The sequence below is a fragment of the Rhynchophorus ferrugineus genome, unplaced genomic scaffold (assembly GCF_030347505.1).
Source record: "Rhynchophorus ferrugineus isolate W39M unplaced genomic scaffold, kcgeb_rfMv2 rfM11, whole genome shotgun sequence".
In the NCBI taxonomy this organism is placed as follows: Eukaryota; Metazoa; Arthropoda; class Insecta; order Coleoptera; family Curculionidae; genus Rhynchophorus; species Rhynchophorus ferrugineus.
In genome coordinates, this window is record NW_027472590.1 from 20070824 (window position 1) to 20094936 (window position 24113).

General features: G+C 33.1%; 1 protein-coding gene across 1 annotated transcript in view; it reads left to right on the top strand.

The window, feature by feature from the left end:
• Positions 1–24113, top strand: part of LOC143204668 (uncharacterized) — a 49518-nt gene that overhangs the window by 15608 nt on the left and 9797 nt on the right. Inside the window, exon 2 of the mRNA XM_076417382.1 lies at positions 2451–2614. Coding sequence (XP_076273497.1) covers positions 2451–2614 — 164 coding nt within the window. The remainder of the gene's footprint in view (positions 1–2450; positions 2615–24113) is intronic.

The following is a 24113-nucleotide window of genomic DNA, read 5'->3' on the forward strand; positions in this document are numbered from 1 at the left end:
TTGTATATCTATCTCAATCTACATGTCCATTTAATAATTCTTTGCCAGACCCCATAACATTTCCGTTACTTCAAATATGCAAAGCAAGTTGATCGCTAATTGATGAATGCACGATGACGTATTAATGCTGCAATTCTGATAATAATAGGTGTTTTCGAAGAATCAAATTGAAGTGAAAAAAATTGGCCCCTTTTATATTTCTGTACGACCGTGTATACCACGCGCTAGTCTATCAAAACTTACTAAAAAATAGTATTAAATTAAACTTTTAATATAAGGCGTAATTGCTGTGGACTAACTGCGATTAACAAAAAACTCACTCAACAAACTCAGGATTGAAAAAAGTTCACATCGAATGAACTGTGTACTAAGAAATTAATAGATACATCTTTTGATCGATATTTGCATATCGATACAATTGTTAAACGATATTTATGAAACTCAGACTGAAATGCGACACAATTTCAGTCAATTACCAAATAGGGTGGAAAATTATAAAAAACCCAAAACAAGTTAAACAAAAACAAAAAAGGGTAATTTGTTCTTAAGAATTATAACATGGAACGCAAATGGGATAGCGAGGCCGGGATCTAGAACTATTTCGAAGAACAAATAACATAGATATAGCTCTCATACTGGATAGTACATCCCAGCGAACGCGCTCGAAGCGGAACAGCCCTAATTATAAAACAAAATATACAACATTTCCAAGAAAACGAGATTATAAATGAAGAGACATAAGCTGCAATACTAAAAATACTTTTTAATACTTTATACTTTTTAAAATTAGGCCTAAGGTTTATTATTGGAGGGAATCTTAATGTTAAACCCACAGCCTGTGATTCACGATTAATAATACTTGCAAAATAAACGAATTACTAGCAGCAATTAATATTACCAATTGTAACTATCATATAGGGCGCGAACCTGCTTACTAGCCCACCGACAGTAATAGTGCCAGACCTACTGGACTTTTACATTTCGAAATGCATCTCATTAAATCAAATAAAAATCGAAAGCTTGTGTGAATTATCATCTTATCACACTCCAGTGTGTACTATCTATGCGCAACAATTCTGAAAAAAAGCCTAAGAGAAGCCTGATCATACTAACAAATTTACAAATGGGACACGTTTAGAGTTATAATGCAGGAACAAATCAGTTTAAACGTAGTTTTAGACTCAAAAGTATAGACGATCTTGAGGAGCAAACCCGAAATATAATTGAACAAATTCAGTCTGCTGCGAAACAAGCTATCCCGACATCAAGGGAGACATCAGAAAATGAGTAAAAATATGTCTAAAAATTAGTGAATTTATCAAAGAAAGACGAAAGGCTAGAAGAGTATGGTGCAAAACCAGAAATGCCGTAGACAAAACAATATTTAATAGAATTAGTAATCAGATAAATCAAAATATTAAAGAATATAAACAGAGTTGTTTTGAAAAGTATGTAAGTGAATTAAGCTCGGAAGTAGACAAATATTACTCGCTATGGGAATCAACTTAGAGCCTATTAAAAATGATCAGCTAAATACCTCGGAATACATTTTGATGGTAGGTCAAATTGGAAACATCATGTTAGATAAAAGCAGAGCAGAACTGACAAGTCAAGCAACTGTACTGGTTAGTCGGAAGATACTCTCAACTTGACCTAAAATAAGAGACTGGTTTATCAGTCAATCATAAAGCCAGTTTGAACCTATGGGGTGCAAATATGGGCTTACACAAAAAAACAAGCCAACTGGTAATCAAACACACCCAAAACAATGTTTTACGATTAATTACCAATACTTAGCGATAAGTAGCGACGTAACCGACGAAGAAGTGCACGATGGCCTCGAAATCAAATGGATATACGAAGTGATCCAAGATTTCGCCTTAAAACATGAAATAATGTTGCTAAATCACATCAACGTGGAAGCAATACAGCTACTGGACAACACGCAGGATATCAGAATATTGGAGCGAACTAAACCACACAAACTTATTTAGTGTATAAGTGTATTCTTAACTTTAGTTTTAGTAGTTTAGTTTTATTTTAATTTGGAAAATACGTACTGATGTATTAATACTGTACTCGTCTTGCTTGTGTATTAATGCAAGTACAACAGAACAGTAGTAATAAATTAATTTGTAAATTAAAATTGTACTAAGCATATCTAATGTAAGATGTTAATAAAAAAATTTATCAAACTGTCATTGCCAAACGATCAAACGCGCAAAACTATCAAAAGTATAAGTACTCTTTAAGTTTTCTTACATTTTCCATTTTTCTCTGCAATTTTCTTAATTTTTCCGCAAAACATTCTACAAGATAATAGAAAGCTTAGAAAAAAAGATAAATGGAATCGATTTCGTGGAAGTCTTTCTCAAGTTATGGCATGACCAGAGGAAATAAGGATTTATTTTTAGACATATTTATAGGTAATAATTATTATCTTGTTTTAGGTTCGGGATCGTTGACGGCTCATTCTCCGGAGTACGGCTTCAACAGTTCTCCTCCTGGAGTGCGCGAAGCCGCTAACTCTCTAGTGGCTGCACTTCAAAATACTACGTCTCCCCCTCAGCCTGACCCTAATGTTGTCAAACTGTTACTCAATTGGATTCAACAGGTAAGTTATAGTCCTATAAACGATGTAATAGCCTGAAAAGCAAATATATCCTCGGTCTGATACATGCTATAGTTATAACTTTGAGTTTTAGTTCATTTTGGCTTTGACATATAACAAAATTCCCATCCAAATAAAATAATGAAACAGACATAATCTTATCATATGTAATTTATTTTAACATTATAGTATATCTAATGCATATATTATCGAAAGCTTCCATCCATATTAGTTTGTAGGTTAAAGTTGTTTTATTATATTTACATTGAATTCATTTCCACCATTGAACACCACCTATGAGGTAGAGTTCTAGGCGCGTTTTTATGTATTGTCATTCGCTGGAGAAATAATACACCTTATTAACAATTTGATATCCAAGTAATGTATTTTATCTTCATCGGAGAGCATATTTATTTTTTTAGGTTTTATTAATGTACTTCTTTTTTTTTGTTACCAGCTCTGTATATTCTTCTTGATAAAATTAGATTTAATCATTGCATTCTCGATAATGCATTTGCTATATTTACAAAAGTTAGTATTCTTTCTCTCCTTATACATTGTAACCAAATGCTCATGTATATTCCGAACAATTACACATATAACTATGCACATAAATCTTTCATACTCTATGATATGATTTTCCTATATTAATTATATACTAACCTTTAGTTGTTTCCACTCTCATCCCCAACCTGTCCGTTTAGTTCATTATCAGCATTGGATCATAATTCTACATCCCGAAGGTTTCATTCAGCCACTGTTACTTTCTATTGCCCAGTCATCTGATCTACAGTGTATCTTTTTTTGGGCCTATTTTTTAAACAGTAAATTACATACATAATTAAGCATTTCATTTACATTCATCGAGTAAAAATTTAAAATGATTTACTCTTTAACAAGTCATCTTCAAAAATTAAAAAAAAAGTGAGTTTTGAAAGCCATTCCTTAATTACAGCCTTTGTCGATTTAGTTGTTGGGAACCTTTCTATCAGTGCTTTATGAAATGGGGTATTATCTATAACAATAATTGAGGGTTCCTCCAAGTTATTTAATAGCTGGTTTTCAAACCAGAGTAAAACACGTTATGGTTTATTCTTTCATGTTTAGCTTTTGGTCGCCTTTGGTCTTGGTGAGAAAACACTAACTCCGCTCCAGGGCTAAAACCATTCCTGTTTTCCAACATGAAAAACCATATATCTGCAACGAATTATTAACAAAACCAAAACCTACAATAAATTCTAATATTATTCTTTTACCTTTTCAATTAACTTTTGTTGTCTTTACTCTTTTTAAATTAGAATCGTGCCACGATTGGCCAATGTTCCAATGTCCTTTATATACACACATTGAAATACCAAAGTTTCCGTGATCTTATTATATGCTTGTATTAAAAATTATATTCTTTTAAAACCAAATGACCTCTTTGTGGGTTATCTTTGCACCATTTAAATCCTATATTTCCTAACAGTATATGAAGGGATGATTTATATCCCTCAAAGAGTTGAATATCCCTAAGTTTTCTATAGATACTATCCAAATTAACAGTAGTTTCTGAAATTATTGTATTAAATTATGTATATACAGAAAAAATCTGCTCGCTTTTTTTACATTTCATAAATTTCATCTCGAACAGCACTAACATCAAGATGATCTTGATTCGTCACCCGCTTCATATGTGGACGTTTTATTTTTGGTGATTCCAATATTATATATATATTGTTTTTCATTTTTTATTAGAGATTTATGCAGTCTGTTTTTGACTGTTAGTTGACTTCGGAACTTAATAACAGAATAATTCACAAATATTAAGCAGCGATTTCAAATTTATCAAATCAATCGAAGCGCCAAAGCAACGCTTGCTGGTTTATAACCTTTAATTATTATCACTAACGTTTTGAATAATTTTGAAGAAATTTGACAATTGGCCGGATATTATAAGCTGATTCCGTTACATGTTTGCAACCATCAGGCATCATTTCTTTTTAACTGGATAAACAATATGTTCATAATCACGTGAAATCACTATTATTATGAATAGACTATATATAAGAATTAATTTGTGTTTTTAATTGGATTAGAAGTCTCAGTAGTGCTTATAGACAGTTACGCCAGTCCGACACTAAAATTCACCTTCAGTTCAACCTCTGTTGTGGAATTTTCATAGAACTAACTGACTTTTCGGATTTCCTCAATTTCAAAGTGTTTTCGTCCCCTTTGTGAAAAGCTAAATATTTGCTTGTCGAACTTGGTTTTTGATTAAATAGCTCAAGTTCGGATCGTGAATGGGTAAATAGTTGACGGCATCTCGCGATATTAGAATTTCGTCGGCCGAATTGAATTTATAAGAACAAGCGGAAAGGAATAACTGAAAAAAGTATGGATTGACATTTGCTCCCGAGAAGCCGTCGAGATATTGGTTCGAATTTTTCTTGTCGCTTCATAGGATAAGCAATGAACCATAAAAATTGGATTTTTTTATTCGGCTTTCCATTGTATTAGTATTATATTATGCAATAAAGTACGCAAATGCGTTTTAGTCAATAATCTAACAAATAAAACAATCGTAATAGTGATAGTGTTGGGTTTTATTATCACTCTGTATTCATTGAATGTGTTAAAATTGAGTGTCTTCAGATTTGTTATTTAGAAAAGTTTCTTTATGCTGTAAAATAAAGATTATGTGATGAGAAAACCAACAACTAAGGTAATTAATTTGATAATGTGAGCGTTGTTCTAGGTGGAGTGACTTGTTAAATTTAAATGTTATGAAATCATCTAATCTATTTTAAGGGAAATAAGATTCTAGTGATATCTTGTCGAATGAATACTTTTTGATGAAGGGGTATTCTCAAAATATAAACCTATCTCGATTGGAGTTTCACCGAATAGGAACTTGTGGTCATTCCTGTATCTGCTCTACAGTGGTGATATCCCAATAATAAAACAAACATTCCTTGGAGTATTTTCCAGCGCCATATCCTGACTAAATCATGGACTACAGACTGGAAAATACAGTTTAATAGTTCCAAATCTGTCTATGTCAATTTTGCGTTGCGGCGAAATGACAAAAATTTAATTATATCATTTGACCAATGCTCGATTCCTCAAGCAGAATCTGCAAAAAATATCGAAGGGAAGGGTTCGAAGGCATTACTTGACGATCCGTGTGAAACGCAAGAAGAATATGTAGAATTGTTGAGAGTAACACAAGAAACTATTTCCAATTGCTTGAAGAAAATGGGAATGATCCAAAAGCTTTGATATTGTGTACCGTAAGAATTGAAGCGATGAAAAGTGGATCCATTTCGATAATCTAAAGCGAAAAAAAAACATGGGAACCATTTGGTCATACAAGGTTGAATATTTATGGTTCGAGACTTGATGTGGTATAGTATGAGCTGTTAAAATCTAAGGAAACCGTCAATGGGGATCGTTTCGTTTACAATACATACAGTTGAGCCTAGAACTGCGCGAAAAAACGGCCACAATACGAACAAAAGCACAACAAGGTTATTCTTATAAAAATGGGTCGATTCCTAGATAATTTAAAAACATTTTGAGATGGAATTCTTAAATAACACTTCAAATTTATCATTTAAAACTAATTTATAGCACAAATGTTATAGTATATTTAATAAAATATACGTTATTTTGGTTTGATTTCTAATCTATTTATATTAAAAATAAAATAAAAATAGAAATAAAATATGGAAATCGAAATAATATTTTCATAATCAACAGCGAATGCTACATGTTTTTATCAACAATATCATTTTATTGAGTGTTGACCAAATGACGAAGGTGGTATGACTTATCGTAGAAACCGTAAAATATTTTATTGTCGGTATGATAAAATATTTCTTTCGGTGTTCGTCGCGTTATCTGTACTACAGCGCGAATTTATTGACCATAAAGTCCTTTCTTTATCTGTTGTATGCTGATGGGCAACACAATACATTGAACGAAGTGCAGAACAGAAGTTGTGTGCTGTGTTCAATTCGCGCTTTAATTCTGTTATTCATTCATAAAATATACGCTAGGGATGTCGATATATCGATATTTAAATAATGTCCCTAAGTATTACATGAGTTTTACAACCTCTTTATTCATATAAAAACACCATATTTATATAGAGATTATATTGAAATATATTAATAAAAACCACCATTTTACGCACCATTTTTACATAAAAACTTGATATTATTTTACACTCAGAGCATAATTTTCATGGAAACTATCGTAGTTTTCACCTGAAAAAAAGTCTATAGTTAATACATCATTATTTATACAAAACAATATCTCATTTACCTGTGCTCTTGTAATAAATACATTATTTTTTCCTTGTTTGTTCCACTCTTCCATCTTCAGAGAAGTAGCCATTAGATCATTAGGGCGTCATCAATGTTATTTGTTTTGTTACTTCTATTCAGGCCAACTCTCGTTAATAAAAACTTTTCGTTCTCCATTATTCTTGCATCCTGCAAAATCTTATCTAATTTCTTCTTCTCTTATTCTAATTTCCATTTCTTCGGTTTTCGCTCTCAGCAAAATCTAGCAAGAGTTCACCTGTAAAAGAAAAATTAAATTATTGCTAAAATATATCATGATTAAAGTAAATATTTAATTATTACCTGTTACTGCAATTTTTGTTAGTATTGGCTTGCTGCAGCTTTTGTTTGACGTGTTATACATGTACTTATAAAGCCTAAAACGAATAAAGGGTTAAAATTGCAACAAAATGTGTATAAAACTATTAATTACCTTGAGTATTACCACTATACAATACAATTATATAATATTTTGAACTGAAATTCTTCAACATTTGTGATATTTGAATTTATTTCTTTAGTATTTATATAATGACTCTAAACATTTGTTTGCGGAAGTTTATATTGCTGCTAAAACTATCTGAGTACAAGGGCAGTTCGTTCTTGAATGAAATCTGCAGCTATTTATGCAATTTTCGGGTGAAATTTTCGCGTATGTTGATTCCTATTTGATGTCGTTGAAAATGTTTTATTACAAATTTGGCGCTAGTATAAATTGAAAAATTAATGCTTACTTAAAAATTTAACCTTATATTCTGCACTTACCCTTTGTTCTTCCATGTTTTAAAACCAATGTTTGTAAAACACCGATAATAACACAACAATTTAATTGTTATTATAGATTTAACCAAAAGACGTTCCCACTTTCTTGTAGATGAACATTGATTTATATATATTAAGAATCGTTTTTTAGAAGTAGTAGTAGTAATTGTTTGCCGATATCTATTAATCCCCTTTTTTTACTGAGGTTTTGAGATACGTTGTTCTTTCGATGGCAGATTTATGAAAGTTTTAACCTTTCTTTGTAGAACTTGGATGTCGATTTCAGCGCATTTTATAATATCGAAGGAATAGTTTAGAAGAGAGCCTGTATATGTACTGATGGTTTTACACATGTTTTTACTATTCAGCTGTGCTTTTATTAATTGCGTTATTTTCATTATAAACTCGCATCCAAGATTGTTTTTCATGAGCCTGCTTTATGCCTAGATATTTGTAGACGTTATTATCTTTCATTATCGACTTCAACCTGACCATCCTGCAATATAAAAGGATTTTGTTGGAGATTTCCTCGAGTTAGTCTGAGAGTACGCCCCTAATTCAGTCCATCAATCCAAATTGCACCCCGATATCTTTGGAAAACTATTTAACAATTTTCAGCATTTGGTGTAATTGGATCTGTGTCACAATTCATGTCACAAATCATTCATGTATAATAAATGGTCCCGTTTAATCAGTTTTGTGTTATTATTTTTATACTAAAACCATATTTTGTGTAATTGAGACGATGGGATAAGATAGATTCATCGCAATGCGGAACCAAAGAGGTGTTAATGTGTTTTACTGAGAAATGTCCCCCTTAATTGGGACTGCGTATGTTTCTATGTGTTCTGTGGCGTTTTTTTTTTTTGGGGGGGGGGGATCTTCGTAGTCCATTTGAATTTATTACAGAATTACTACAATAGAATTGTTAACGCAGCATAAAATTTAAATGTTCTAGATTTTTGTGTTAGTTTACAATGCGCTCGATTGACTGCAAATTTGAAAATGGCCAATTATGAATGAATACCCCTTAAAAATGCATACTGTAGGCACAAAAGAGCGCTGTAGACCTGATTATGTGTATGAGTGGCCGAAACATTCCTTCCAAACAGTGTATACTTCGTGTACATTTCGCCTCGTACATTCCCGCGCGACTGAAGCTCTTTGGAAACTTATTTTGGGTTCGATCCTCGTACAGGAGATTTTAAAGGCTTCTATCGGGAAAAACCTTATATATAATAGGTCTTGTTACTTTTAAATATTTCACGAGGAAATCGTTTTACGCTCTTTCTAAAACATCATTTAGTAAACTCCACTTGTTGAGAAAAACAGGTTGAGAATTGAGAATTGAGGTTGTAAATTAAATACAACTTATTTTCGGTCTTCTTTGATTACATTAATACTTAAAGACGAGTTGTTTTGTTTAAATTAATAATATATATATATATATATATATATATATATATATATATATATATATATATATATATATATATATATATATATATATATATGTATGTATATAAATTTAAAGATAATTAATTAATACGTTAAATAATTAAAGTTGCGTCGCAACATCACTAATATATTATTTTACGAGGTTATTGATATTTCTTCCACTTATTATATAGCATTTACGGCCTTTCTGGTACATTTTATATTCCACTTTGTATGCCCAGATTTGGCTTAGGGGCCAGTTATATCATTTTTTATTGTAACTTTATGGTCGCGTTACATTAAGGAGGATATAAAAGATCCTTTCGGAGTACTTTTTAGTAAGTTCTGGATTGTCGACGAAAGGACTTGTGAGAGTCGGTAGTTTATTGAATTTTTCCCTTTCATAGTTATTTGATGAATGTTTCATGAAAATCAGCAAAGATATATTTATAGAAGGAAAAAGAATAGCGTAAATTTATTTTTCATATATTATGCGTTTTATTTGTTCCTTGGGTTGTCTGATACTGTTTCATTGATTATAATATGTTCTTGTTGTTAATAACATTTGGACAATGATGTCCGTGCTGCTGCTCATCATACATGCGTTAAACGTTTTGTAAACTTTGCTTCAGCCATTATCTTTCGAATATCAGGTCTGACAAATATTTATTTCTTGATTTTTGCGTATAACAGTTTTGGAAATATCTTGGTAAGTACTGGAAATCCAGTTCTTCGTGATTGAGCGCTTGTGGATTTACAAGTGGTACAAAGGACACGTCGTCATCAAGCAAAAGTAGTAATTATCTATATAATATTTTTATACTATACATAATATTGATACGGAAAATGACAAATGTTCATTTTCACCAAGTGACCACTTGTACAGTTTTTATCTGCGCATGTTACAAGACAATTTCAATACGTATGGCTTGTCATTGTCAATTATTTTACTTATTAAGAAAACATAATAATTAACCTACATGAAATTTATTCTTATTGAAACCTAAACATAGTCTGATCTAACGTTACTTACATCGGAAACTCTGGAAATAAAAAAAATATATTTAAAAAGAAAAACGCGGATCAAGTTTAGAAAAATAATATAAAAAAACAGAGGTTCATTCCTCTGTGATCAAAACTAAAAATAAATATTTTTGTCTCTTGTACATTTCTAATCGGATTCATCATAGTTGTGGCTTATGTAATAGTGACCACTGTCTGTACAGGGTCATATTTTCATTGGTATTGCACACACTTTTCTTCAGGTCTATTTTTAATGTGCTCTCCAAGACAAACCAGACTAAAAAACTCTTCTTCATCATGATTACATAGTTTTCATTTTCTTTACCTTTCCTATTAATGTTCTTTTTACCCTTTCCTTTGTCTTTTTTCACTATCGTCATCAACGATGTTTTTGAATCATCTTACCCTTTAGTCGCGTTAATTTCTCTTTATTTTTTTCCACTTTTTCGTTTTTGTGCTGGAACTTATGGGTAATGTTTCTTCTGGTGAAAAAGGACATATTAGGCAATATTTGGATATTGTAGGCGAATGTCTACAGCACAAAGTTTTGGTTTGGTCATAAATGAACGAAACACACTTTGCCACGGTCGTACCCAGTCTACCCTACTGGACCTAAAACTGATAGTAAGTTTATTCTATTGTAAAAAAGTTATATTTTATGCCTAATAATTTTTGATGAAACGAAAAAAAGCACGCTTCAGAAACTTATTTATGTATCTAATAGTTGAGAGCCCGAGGCACGTTTTACAATATTCCGAATTTCTATTTTGTTTCCCCCCTATCGAGAACGGCTTCGAACTGTTTTATTATTATAATGTTATCGTCGCAACGCATTACGGACCCCATAAAGATCCCCTTCCGCCCCTCGCCGATCCGGTTTTACTGCGTCGTACATTTTACCGAACGGGAGCCGTCGACTTTTGCCGAATCGGGCTTTGGAGAACTAAAAAGAGCGAAACTTTTTTGCCGACGAAGAAGCAGAAGGAAAAACAACAAAAAAGCGGGGGGTACAAAAAAAGCGCAAGAAAGTTTACGAGGTGGCGACAAGGAGTCGGTTCGCTTTATATTAAAAATGCATCGGTTTCTTGCGAGAATACGTAATCGGGAAGCGAACGCCAAGCGACAGGATGTCGTGACTTGAGAATTTTTCAGATTTTCTAACATTCTTGTGTTTTTTCTTATTCTTTTGTATTATAAGCCCGATTGTTGTACGAATTTTTTAACCTAATTTTAAACACTTACATTAGATATCCTTAGTACAATGTTAATTTACAAATTAATTTATTACTATTTCTATGTTGTACTTAATTTTTTCCTAAATTAAAGTTAAATTAAACTACTTAAGCCAGCTAAGTTCAGAGAAACACATACACTATGGAAGTTAGTGTAATTTGGCTCGCCTCATTCTTCTGATTTCCTGCCTATCGTCCAGCACCTGTATTGCTTCCATGCTGCTTTGATTTAATAACCGTATTTCATGTTTGTTCTATTCTTGGATACCTTCGTAGATCCATTTGATTTCGACGTCATCGTTCAGCTCTTAGTTGCTTACGTAGCGATAAGCATAGGTAATTAATCGTAGAACTTTGTTTTGTCATCTTTGATTACTAGTTGGTTTGATGTTTTAGTGTAACCCCATATTTGCAGGTTCAAATGATAAACCAATCTCTTGATCGGTGGTCATGGTCAAGTTGAGGCTGTTATCCGACTAACCAGCACAGTGGCCTGATTTCGAGCCTGATCGTCTACTTTGCTTTTTGTCTAAGATTTTGTTTCCATATGAATCTACCATCAAGATCGATGCCGAGATATTTAACTGATTCTGCTTGAGGAGTCGGGTATCTGTCAAGTTATATAATTAGGTTTTGTCGTTTCACCTCGAAGTAAAATTAACATAGACAGATTTGAAGCTATTAAGCTGTATTTTCCAGTGTTTAGTTCATTTGTGGATCTTATTAACTGCCACTGGTACTTTAACTACAGCTTTAAGCAAAGTTATATCTTTTGCCATATTAGTTGTGTCTTCAGCAAATGTTGCCTTTTATTATTCAGATATCAGAATTAGCCGAAATAAGTTTAAGTGTTGAGAATCCCTGTTCATGCGAGATTCTAAATTTTATTTCGAAAATATTCTAGATTAGTTTCAAATGTCATACCCGGCCAAAAGCTTGTGAGATGCCCAGGAATATTACAGGCAGTATTTTTAACTGATTAGTCGGAGGATGCTCCCAACTTAACTTAAAATCAAGGAGTTTAATCTGTTATTCTATTTTAAGATCTATTTGAACTAATGTGGTTCAATATGGTGTTGCACTAAAACATCAAACTGACTAGTAATCAACGATGGCAAAACAAATTTCTCTGATGAATTACTAATGCTTATCGTTACATAAAATATGAAAAAATGCGAATCAAATCACATGAACTTTTATAGTGTTAGTGAAATATCTACTGATATATCCTTCACTCGTCGTGCTTGTACATTGATGCAAATACCATAGAACAATATCAATAAATTAGTTTTACGAATTAACGGTATAATCTTAAGCACATCTAATGCAAGATTAATTAAAAGACAATAATGGTGCAACTTGCCAAATAACCATTGTCAAGTTCAACTATTAAGCAGAACATTCAAATTTTAAAAGATTTAAAAGGTTAATTTCAAGAGATTTATTATCAAAATAAGTTTGATAATCCAATCTTATTGCAAATATTGTTCGAAAGTCTATATATATGTCCTAGTCCATGGATCCACGGCTGGATAAAGCGAGAAAAACGACAAGTTAAATTTAAAAATTTTTTGAAACTTTAATAGAACAAATTGACATGAAACCAAACTATTTATTAATTTAGTGTTTTCGAAACAATACCTTACTTAACCTTACTGTACGTACAGTTTTTTTGAATCTTGTTATAGACGATGCTGTAAAATCCAATATCTCTAATGCATAATTGATGCAATAATCTCTCTAATGTTCTGCAACCAAAATATATATTTCTGTTTAGTATTTTGCAGCAGAAGTTTGAATAACGTGAATGCCTTTTACAAGAAATATCGTTCTGGTTAAAGGTTTAATAACATGTAAGTAGATGCCAAATAATTAGCATCTTGCTTAGAAATACTTGCGAAATTCAAATATTGAGAAATTTTATGACTACGAAAAGTAAAAAAGTAATATTCCTACGAAAGTGAACGTCAGGAAATTGAAATCCTAAAATCAAAATATAAAGTGAATTGCAGTTCTAGGTTTTGCTTTTTTTATTGAAAGATTTGAGCTAATATCCTGTCATTCTGTTAGCTTTTAAAATGTTTGTTGTATCGTTGAGAATTTTGGCAAGTATCTGATCAAAACCAGTTTTATTTTTGTAGAAACCTTGATGAAGCGTTAACCGACAAATATCGAAATTAAATAGATGGAAGATAATTTTTACATGAATTACGATTGATTCTGCAAAATTTCAAAAAAATCTACGAAATATTAAAAATATGACGCTGTCTTTATTATAAACAGTCAATTACATTATGATAAATAATTTAATTCATTCATTCCCAAACATTACTACATTACTATTGCTTATGTATTATTTATTATTAACTTACCAATTTCTGTAGCTGCAGCTGACAGATCATTATATAAATTAACATTAAATAAGGATTAGGTACGATGTATAATGAGTCATGCGCGGTTAGAAAATCTTGATCTAATTTCCGTAGATTATAAATTTTTAACCAGGCCGGGATGCAGGTAACAACTACTGGCACCCAAAATAATAGTCTAAAGAGACCCAGAAAAGAGAATGAATTACAGAATAGGCATACGCAAGATGGATATGACAAATATTTTATCATATCATCCAAGGGTGATCTACTGACAAGTATATCACCATTTATTATACATAGAGAATTACTGTCAGAGGTGGGAGAAGTACAATCAGTTAAAAAACTTAGAAATGGAACAATACTAGTTGCAGTGTCAAATTTTGGACAGTCAGGGAGAGTGCTGAAACTAAAGAAATTTTACAGTATACAGGTAACAGTTGGCCCACATAATACACCAAATTTCTGCAAAGGAGTTATATCGAGCAAGGAGCGATCTGTGTGTACAGACGAGGAGATACTGCAGAATTTAGCATCACAGAGAGTAACATCGGTAAAGCGCATCGTCTCGAAGAAAAATGGAGAGATCGTTGCAACCAATAGCTACATCCTAACATTTAGAAAGGATCACATACCTGAAAAATCAAGGCAGGTTACCTAAGTTTGAAAGTTAGACAATATATCCCAAACCCCATGAGGTGTTTTCAATTCCAGAGATTCGGCCACATATCCATAAATTCCCCCAAGATACAGGGGATGCCCTGTATTCAAGTAGGAACTTTTAATACAGAAAGTAAAAACTCATGAAAAGGTGTCATACTTCGTGGCTAGGAAATTAGATAGACAGCAGTTGGGGAATCCTCAAATGAATTTTGCCAATGCTGTTAAAAAAAACTTATTTCACCACCGTGCCTTAAGGCAACATTGATAAACAAGAAATGAAGGAACTGGATGTTCGAACATCCACTTCCACACGGAAGGCTTCTTCAATTACGAAGAAAACCTCCACTGAAAACACCTCGGTTTCAACAAGAGAGCTACAAGCCCCTCCACATTCACACCGAAAACCCTCCCCAGCCCGGTTTGCTTCGGGTGGGGGATCGATCCCTTTCCCGCTATCCTCCTACCCTCCATCCCCATTTATCCGGATCTCAGTCCCAGAGAAGGGGAGAAGCTCCTTCAAGTCCAATAAGAGTAAAGAGAGGCAGACCGTTTCCGAAAATTATCGGAATTCAACGCCTGGCTCCTCGCGTAGGTCATTATCACCAAGCAAGAGGAACAACAGTGGTCACTCTAATGACCGTACTAAATTAAGCTCAAAGCATAGATCAAGCAGTGATATGGAAATAGAAATTTCTACACAATAATTAAAATGACCATCATAGTGCAATGGAATATTAACGGCCTTAAAAGAAAACAGGAAGAGCTTCGTCTTGCCATAGGACTTTATAAGCCATCGATTATGCTCCTACAGGAAACTAACTTTTCACCTACAGACTCTTCAAGTGCGAGGCTATAAGATAATAAGAAAAGACAGGACAAGCAGTACACGTTCATCTGGAAGCGTAGCTATTTTAATCTGCACAGAAATACACGAAGAAAAGATTAACATAATAACAGAGCTTGAAGCAGTAGCTGTCAGAGCATATTTATCTGGCAGAAATCATCATGGGGAATCTCAATGTTCATGCGCCTGAGTGGGGCTCATCTAAATACAATCAAAGGGGTCGATGGATTGTTGAGGTCATTAATCACAATAATCTGTGCATTATGAATGACGGATCACCTACATTTGTATCTACTTTATCGGACACATTGTCACACTTGGGCTTGAGTCTGTGCTCTTCCTCATTGGCTGGACAGGCGAGATGGACAACTGTGGCTGATATGCATGACAGCGACCACTTTCCCACTTTAGTTAAACTCGCTGACACACCTGGCATATTACCTACAGTGACTGGACTTAATATTAGAGGTATTGATTATCAATATAGATCGTTGATTGAAACCACCCCAATCACAAAAAATATAGACACATTCGTAAAAGAATTCACCGATTCCATTATCAATGCAACTAGAAGATTTACTCCTATTAACACCACAAAAATAAACAAATTACCGGTTCCATACCGGATAGGAAAAGGGCCCTTAATAGATTCAAATTAAACCCAACATCCGAGCTCTTTGAAAATTATAAAATATTAAAGGCAATTGCGAGAAGAATTATTCGGCAAGCAAAACTAAGCTCTTGGAGAATATTTACAAGTAGCCTTACCGCGCAAACCTCATCACATACTATATGGAGAAAGGTATGCATACTGAAAGGCACCCCACAATCTAAAATACCAGTAATGGTTGATGGAAGTCGACGTACTGAAGACCCCTGTGAGATGAATGAAATATTTGCAGCACACTATCATTTCATATTAAACAAACATAAGGAGAAAAAGATTAACAGCAATGATGGGGTGCAAAATGCACATGCTTTTTTGAATATTCCATTCACAATTGAAGAGCTTAATAAGGCCATGAGTAAGGGCAGAAACTACTTCCGGACTAGATAACGTTTGCTTCCCATTAATCAAAAACCTAACTCAATCGCAACACTTCCATTTACTTAACATCTACAATGAAGTTTGGATGAGGGGGCATTTGCCTTTGTCGTGGAAGCATTCGCTATTAGTCCCTATATATAAGCCAGGTAAACCACGGCATTCAGTATCCAGCTACAGGCCTATCGCGCTAACCAGTCACCTATGTAAAGTACTTGAGCGCATGGTTTGCCATAGGTTGATATATGCGATTGAAAAGCAGAGACTACTAAATAACCGTCAGAAAGACTTCATTAGAGGATACTCTACATTTGATCACTTGATGGGGTATCAGGAGGACCTTTGTGAGGCCTTTAATACATGACAACATGTGACTACTGTCTTTCTTGACTTAGAAAAGGCCTTTAACTCCATCAATATTGCTAGCGTCCTGAAACAACTATCTAACTGGCAAATACGGGGCAGAATGTTCGACTTCATTGTATCCTTCTTGACTAAAAGAAGCTTCCGGGTCAGGGTTGATGGAGTAATATCTACAAAATATCACCAAACCAATTACGTACCTCAGAGCTCCTGTATCAGCCCATTACTATTCATAATTGATATGAACTCCATTAACGAAGTCATTCCCACTTATATCAACGCCCGAATCTATGCAGATGATGTGGTTATCTACCACAAACATACTAACCATAAGTACAACCAATCTCTATCACAGAATTGCCTCGATGAACGGAGAAACGTGAGAACTTTGTGGGTGCTGCTTATACGTCTAGTTTACTCGAGAGACACTTTTGGCCTCCATAATTGACTAGCATTTTCACCGCGGAGCTGCTGGCTATATATATGGCCCTATCTGCATTGGGAGACAGATTAGCGAATTCATACTAGTAGTATCGGATTCTATGAGTTCCCTCAGAGAGATACAGACAAAGTTACAATTTAGTCTATATGAAAGGCCTAAATAGGCAATTGACCCAATTAGAATAGGACCTTCTCATAAAAAACAATAAATTATGGGAAGTCAAGAGGATATTTTATCAATCTATAGACCATAATAACATCAGTAGACACAAGTCAAGCGTCCTCGCACGACTGCGAATGGGACACTGTAAACTGACACATGAATATTTGTTGAAGGGACAGAGCCCACCCTTATGTGATTTGTGCCAGATTCAACTTAGCGTTAGACACATCCTAATGGACTGCCAAAAATATGATGATTTGAGGAGACAACTTGAGATGCCGACAACATTGGAACAATTCTTCCAACCTGAGCAACTGAATCTGCTGATTGACTATCTAAAGACCATAGACCTATTTCAACACCTGTAACATACATTTATTATTGTGTAATTGAAAAATTTTATTGTATATATTCTATTGTTTATAATCTACTGCGTAGTATTGTAAGCTGTTAATGTTCATATAATGTATTGTAATTCACCCTAAATAGCTCAAGAGGCTAACGTGTTTAAATAAATAAATAAATAAATAAATAAAAATATTAATTTTTAAATCAGCTGGATATTGAAGATCTATTTAACGAATTTGCCAATAGTGAATCTGGATACGTGTAATTTCTATAACTATTTATATAACTAACTAACTAACTAACTTCTTAACGTAGTATAAAACAAAGTCGTCTTTTCTGTCCCTATATCCCTATGTGCGCTTAAATCTTTAAAACTACGCAACGGATTTTGATGCGGTTTTTTTCAATAGATAGAGTGATTCAAGAGGAAGGTTCATATGTATAATACATGCATAATATACTAAGGCAACATTGCTAATTTTTGAGGTTTCTAACGTGATGTCGTAAATTAACCTATTTTTTTAGGCTTATTTAGCAATTAGCAAAAACGCTGCCTAACCCTACGAGTTAGATCAAATTAATGTACTACAGTATTGTACACCATAAAAAGGTCTACAAAAAAGTCCGCGATGGTATATGTTTATCTTTTAGGGATAACCCACATTAACCATTTTTATTGTTTACTTTTTACGTGAGAAAATGGCTTATTTACGAAGCTATTTTAAGCAATACGGCATTAATCCTTATCAAATTAAGTACCTTAAATACAGTGTGCAATTAATATAGATCAATATGGTTCCTTACAGCATGTAAATTAAACAAATATTTTCGGAGATATTACAAATTTAAAATTTGCGTTTAAAAATGTGTAATGTAATAAAAATTGTATGAATTTAGATATTCCAAAGATAGCAGGAAATCTTCATAGTAAGTATAGGGGAAGAGGAATTGTTTTACTCCAAATTTAATGCGTGCAGGCCAAGGGCAGTAATGAATGAACCAAAAATACTGGATCGATTTTAATCATGTTTTCATTGAGTGACATAGGCATATATATTTTATGCCCGTGCAAAGTCGGAGCGGGCCGCTATGTTTTTATATACAACGTTCATATTTTTTCTGTAGTGTATTTAATTTAGTATCAGCATTGCACCCGTGCGAAGCCGGGGCGGGTCGCTAGTTCTATAATATAACATAATATTGACCTTTTTTTGTTGTGCATTTTCATCCTATTTTTATCATTTCATTGTGACGAATATTTGAATGGGATAATTTGATCATTAAGATTTTCTTCTTTAGTACTGTGGGCATTTTCTACATATTTATTTTAGGGACAACATACACCGTCTTAGTTAGATGACGGATCAGTTGTAAACCCATGCAACGCTTTTTGCTGGGTAACAGAAAGAATAATTTAAGGCATATAAATAAACTTTTTTAATTTAGAAGTTATTAGAAGCCCCTATATTTATGTTGAAAATAATTTTTTCATTTATAATTTCGATTAAAAATGTTAAAAAGTACGACACGGTAAAGGTGTATCCAATTAAAATTTTAACTTTGATGTAGTTAATTAAATATTTGAGCTTGCGCCTGTTTCCTCGAATTCCAGCATAATTATTTAATGTTTAAAATTCAACACTCTCATATTAAACGTTATAGGAGATTTTTCATAAGGCTTTTGTTTGAGTTAATCCACGTTTTGTAAATCCTCCTATCTGCAAATTTCCAATATTTGTACCTTTCATGAAAAAACAAGTATATTTTGTTTTTTTGTTATTTATATTGGCTATTACTTTTTATTGAGTGCTAATCCAAAATGCACGTCTCGATGTTAAGAAAATTAATTTTCCCGGAAGTATACCATAGTCGGTGCCATAAATATAAATAAGGAAATTCCATTGGAACTACGAAGAACGTCGTTATGTCCCATATTGTTTATCTTGCCGAGGGGAATGAAGGAAATGTGAGCGTTTATGTGGTTCTTGATAATTTCGTCAATATACGATTTTCGTTTCATTTGTTTTTATTTGATATATAACTATATTTATTACCTACAGGGGAGAGACAAATAACATAAACGCCATGCAATGTAGTACATATTGTTGCATGTTGGTAAAACGGCTTTTATGTAAGTAATGCGTATTTATTGCCATATTTTTGGCCGATATTTTTTTGAAAATTTAAATATATTCCTTAAAAATCATAAAAACCATTTAATTATTTATAATACATATTTTAAATTGGTATTCAGTTTTTCTCGATAAAAAAATATCAATATTTTTTTGTTGAAAAATATCGATATATCAAGACATTGGTGAAAAATATGATCCTTGGGACCTCAGGCTCATAGAGTTAGACTTCACCAGCGACAGTATCCGCGGTAATGACAGTTTTATAAATATTTTTTGAACCTATAAAAGGAATGGAATAATATCACCCAAATATTTTTTTGTATTTTAATAATATGTTAATTGTTATTTTTAAATAACATATATTAATAAATATAGATTGTTAGTACAATAGAACTTAAACAAAACCTAAAAATTAAAGATGTACGACAGCCATAAATACTAAATAAAAACTAAATATAACATACTAATCCATGACGTAACTAAAAGTGATCGCTCAATAACTACCAGACCCTTTTTAAATTAAATAAAAGTTTTATTTATTATTGAACGGAAATATTTTTAAATGACTATAAAAAATATAACCATGTTCAGCTTTCCTCCAGTGAGACATTTTCTTCAATGGTTAATAATTTGGCCAGATTTTGAAAAACCTCGTCCCGAGACATATGTTGCGGGTATAGCAGAATATTTTTAATGTAACATATAATTCAGGTAATATCATTTCATGGGCTTGCTAAAAATCCAATGACTTTTCTAAACGTTAATAAGAGGCATTTCCAAATACTGTTTAATTTGTGAAGTTGTTGCAGTATCTGGTGTAACTATTTCTTTCATTCTCGCTACACCCTTATCAACATATCATCATATGTCAATACATTCTTTGTCAGTAGTTGTGTCTTGAATTTCGAGTTGCGGAAATGTATTTATATTTTATGAAGCTAAAATGGAAAATATCTCTTTTATGATAATTTTTTGTATCGCATCAGCATTATTTGTAATACCAAATCCTACCTTTTTAAATCTAGGATCTAAAGATATGAATTGTCTTTTATTGATGACATCTAATTGCAGATAGCAGAAGTGTGTGTTTGTAGCGGTTAAAACAATGGTAAAATATCACTAAAGCAGTGGAATAGTGGGTGAAATCCAAAGTTGTCTGATTGAGACCAACAAACATTGGGTATTGTACCTAGACAAGGTAGAACTATTGGATTGAATTGGGGGAATGAGGTATGGTCTGATGAATCATTGTTTAAATTGACAAGCGACTTGGTTTATATAAGATCATTATAAGATAATAATAAGATCCGGGCTGTCTGCTTTCTATAATCAAGCATGGTAGAGTTTCCTTTATGATTTGGAGGGCAATATCGGGATATTCACCTGGTCCTTCCTTTTACACCACTGGCCCAATTACCATCACTGAATATCTCGACTTCCTAAATGATAAAGTTCTTACTATTATTAGTCCCCGGCCTACCATAGTAAACCTAATAAAATTAGTTTTTTTTATTCAACACAATTCCCTTCAAGGGTGATCACGACCCTCAAACTTTTTGATATCATTTTGGTAATACGGCCTACCATAGTAAACCTAATAAAATTAGTTTTTTTTATTCAACACAATTCCCTTCAAGGGTGATCACGGCCCTCAAACTTTTTGATATCATTTTGGTAATGCGATTTGCCCTTTGCTTCATAATAGGCCTCAGTTTCGTCGATCACCTCTTTATTCGGCGAAAATTTCTTCCCAGCGAGCATTCTTTTGATATCTGAGAACAGGAAATAGTCGCTGGGGACCATATCTGGAAAATACGGTGGATAAGGAAGCAATTAGAAGCCCAATTCATGGATTTTTGACACGGTGCTTTGTCTTGGTGAAGCAGAACTTTCTTGTTCTTCAAATGCGGCCGTTTTTTCGGCGATTTCGCCCTTTAAATGGTCCAATAACACTATGTAATAGCTGATATTGATGGTCCTTCCTTTCTCAAGGTAGTCAATGAAAATTATTCCATTCCATTCCATCCGCTCCACGCTTTGGAGCGGATTCATCGATTGGACTTCGGAGTGAAATGATGGAGCCATGTTTCATCTATTATCATATATCGTTGCAAAAACTCGGGTTTATTACGCCTGATCATCTTCAAACACTGCTCCGAATCATCAATTTGTTGTTTTTGGTCAAAAGTAAGTTCGCGCGGCACCCACTTTGCACAGAACTTTCTCATACCCAATTGTTCGTGAAGGATATGATGTACATATTGAGCTGATATCTTTAGAGTGTCTGCTATTTCATTAAATTTTAATTTACGGTCATTAAAAATCATTTTGTGGATTTTTTAAATGTTTTCATCGGTAACAACCTCTTTTGGGCATCCACTGCGTTCACCGTCATCGGTGCTCATTTCACCACGTCTAAACTTAGCATATCAATCCTTGATGGTTGATTTTCCTGGGGCAGTGTCCGGAAACTCGGTATCAATTCAAGTTTTGGCTTCAACTGTATTTTTTTCCCTTCAAAAAGCAATATTTTATCAACACGCGAAATTTCTTTTATTTCTATTTTTTTTTCGCTATAACAAAGGTTGCTTCACTCAAAATGCTATAATTCACAAACTAATGATCCGACAGCTGTCATATTTATTAAAACATATGGATTTAATTATTGTAGCGCATTTTATGTGTCAGGCCGGGGACTTTTCAATTAACCTGTTTTTTCTGCCAAACACTGCCGTATCTCAAGGTGATAACACGTTCAAAATGTTCAGTATTGGTTTGAGGAACATCAGAATATCATCAAACATCTTTCCTGGCCAGCACAATCGCCAGACTTATAGTTATTGACCCATTGTGAGAAGTTTTAGAGCAGAGAAAGAAGAGATTTCCATCTCCAACATCATTAAAGCAATTGACGGGTAGTTTGGTACAAAATAGGGACAATATTCCACTATTCACTGGAACTATTTAGACACTCTACAAATGTATTCCTCGAAGAATTGCAGGTGTTTTAAAAGCAAATGGTGGCTCAAAATCTTATTAATAAATGAATATTTGCCATATGTTTTGTCTGTTGTTTGTCTATATCTTGGGAATAAATTATTTCGTGATGTGGATACGATAACTCAAACAGCACTCATAATAGATTATATGAATAACAAAAAGTTTGGCTTAAGGAATAATTTATTTATCATATCCTAATATTAGAAGGTGATTTTATTACTATTCATATTTATTGCTTTCCTTGATTTGCCATTCCTTTTTCTGTGTATAATAAAATTAAAACATATAACATAGTAATGAAATATTTTAGCTGCAATATTGTTTTAATTTTACCCGCAAAACTAGATAATTGATTTCAAAAAATTGTATGCTATTGTTTGAATTTGCAAATTGCTAAATATTTCGATAACAATGGCTGTTGCCTCAAAAGCCAAAAGCGTATTATCATTGCTGTTTTCATAACGTTACAATGAACCGATAAAATTTAAAATCAATATTATATCCCTACTAAGAATAGATAGGACCGTCACCCTTTCTATTTATAAAATAGGGGTTTCGAATATTGGGAAATTATCTCAGGGATGTTTTAATGTGTTAACAGAAGTTTAATTTTTTTTAAAATAAGTTATCTTTAAATAGTTATAATTAAAAAATATTTATCGGAAAAATCGGCATTTGTTCGTTAGCGAATCGACGTACTTTTAATTATGACGCAATTAACAATTAATTTGTTGTGCTTAGAACATTTTATGGTGGTGGTCCTAACAAAAAATCCCAAAAATATTTTAGAATAATAATAATAATAATATAGGATAGACGGATTCTAAAAAAGAAAAGTTATTCTTAAATTATAACTGTGATTACTAAGATATTCCTAACCATCATTTGCGCACTGAAAATTGGAATATGAGTAACTTTTTGACGCGTTTCTATTTTATGCTAAATGCGGTTTATTTATCTTTATTTCATTGTTATAAAGACGGTTTTGTGCTACCGACAGTCAGAACTATCACAATAGGGATTTAACACATGGGCTGAAAAGTCCCGGGTCTAGTACATAAATAGCGCTATTTTTATTGCATTTGTAGGAATGTTTGTCTGGTCGGTCGGTCGAAATGTGTGGCTGTCGATGCGATTGTTTGTCCTAACAGTCATTACTATTTTTGAAAGGAATTTGCACGAAAACTAAACACTGATTGAAGAAATACTTGTTTATTGCGATATTAAACGATACATGTGGTCGACGGGAGAATGGACAGGATATTAGGTTAGGTAAAGGAAGTACGGTAGCGCTGTGGAAGTGGTACTATTACAAGGGGGTAGAGAAAAGAAAAAGAGAGCGAGACGTC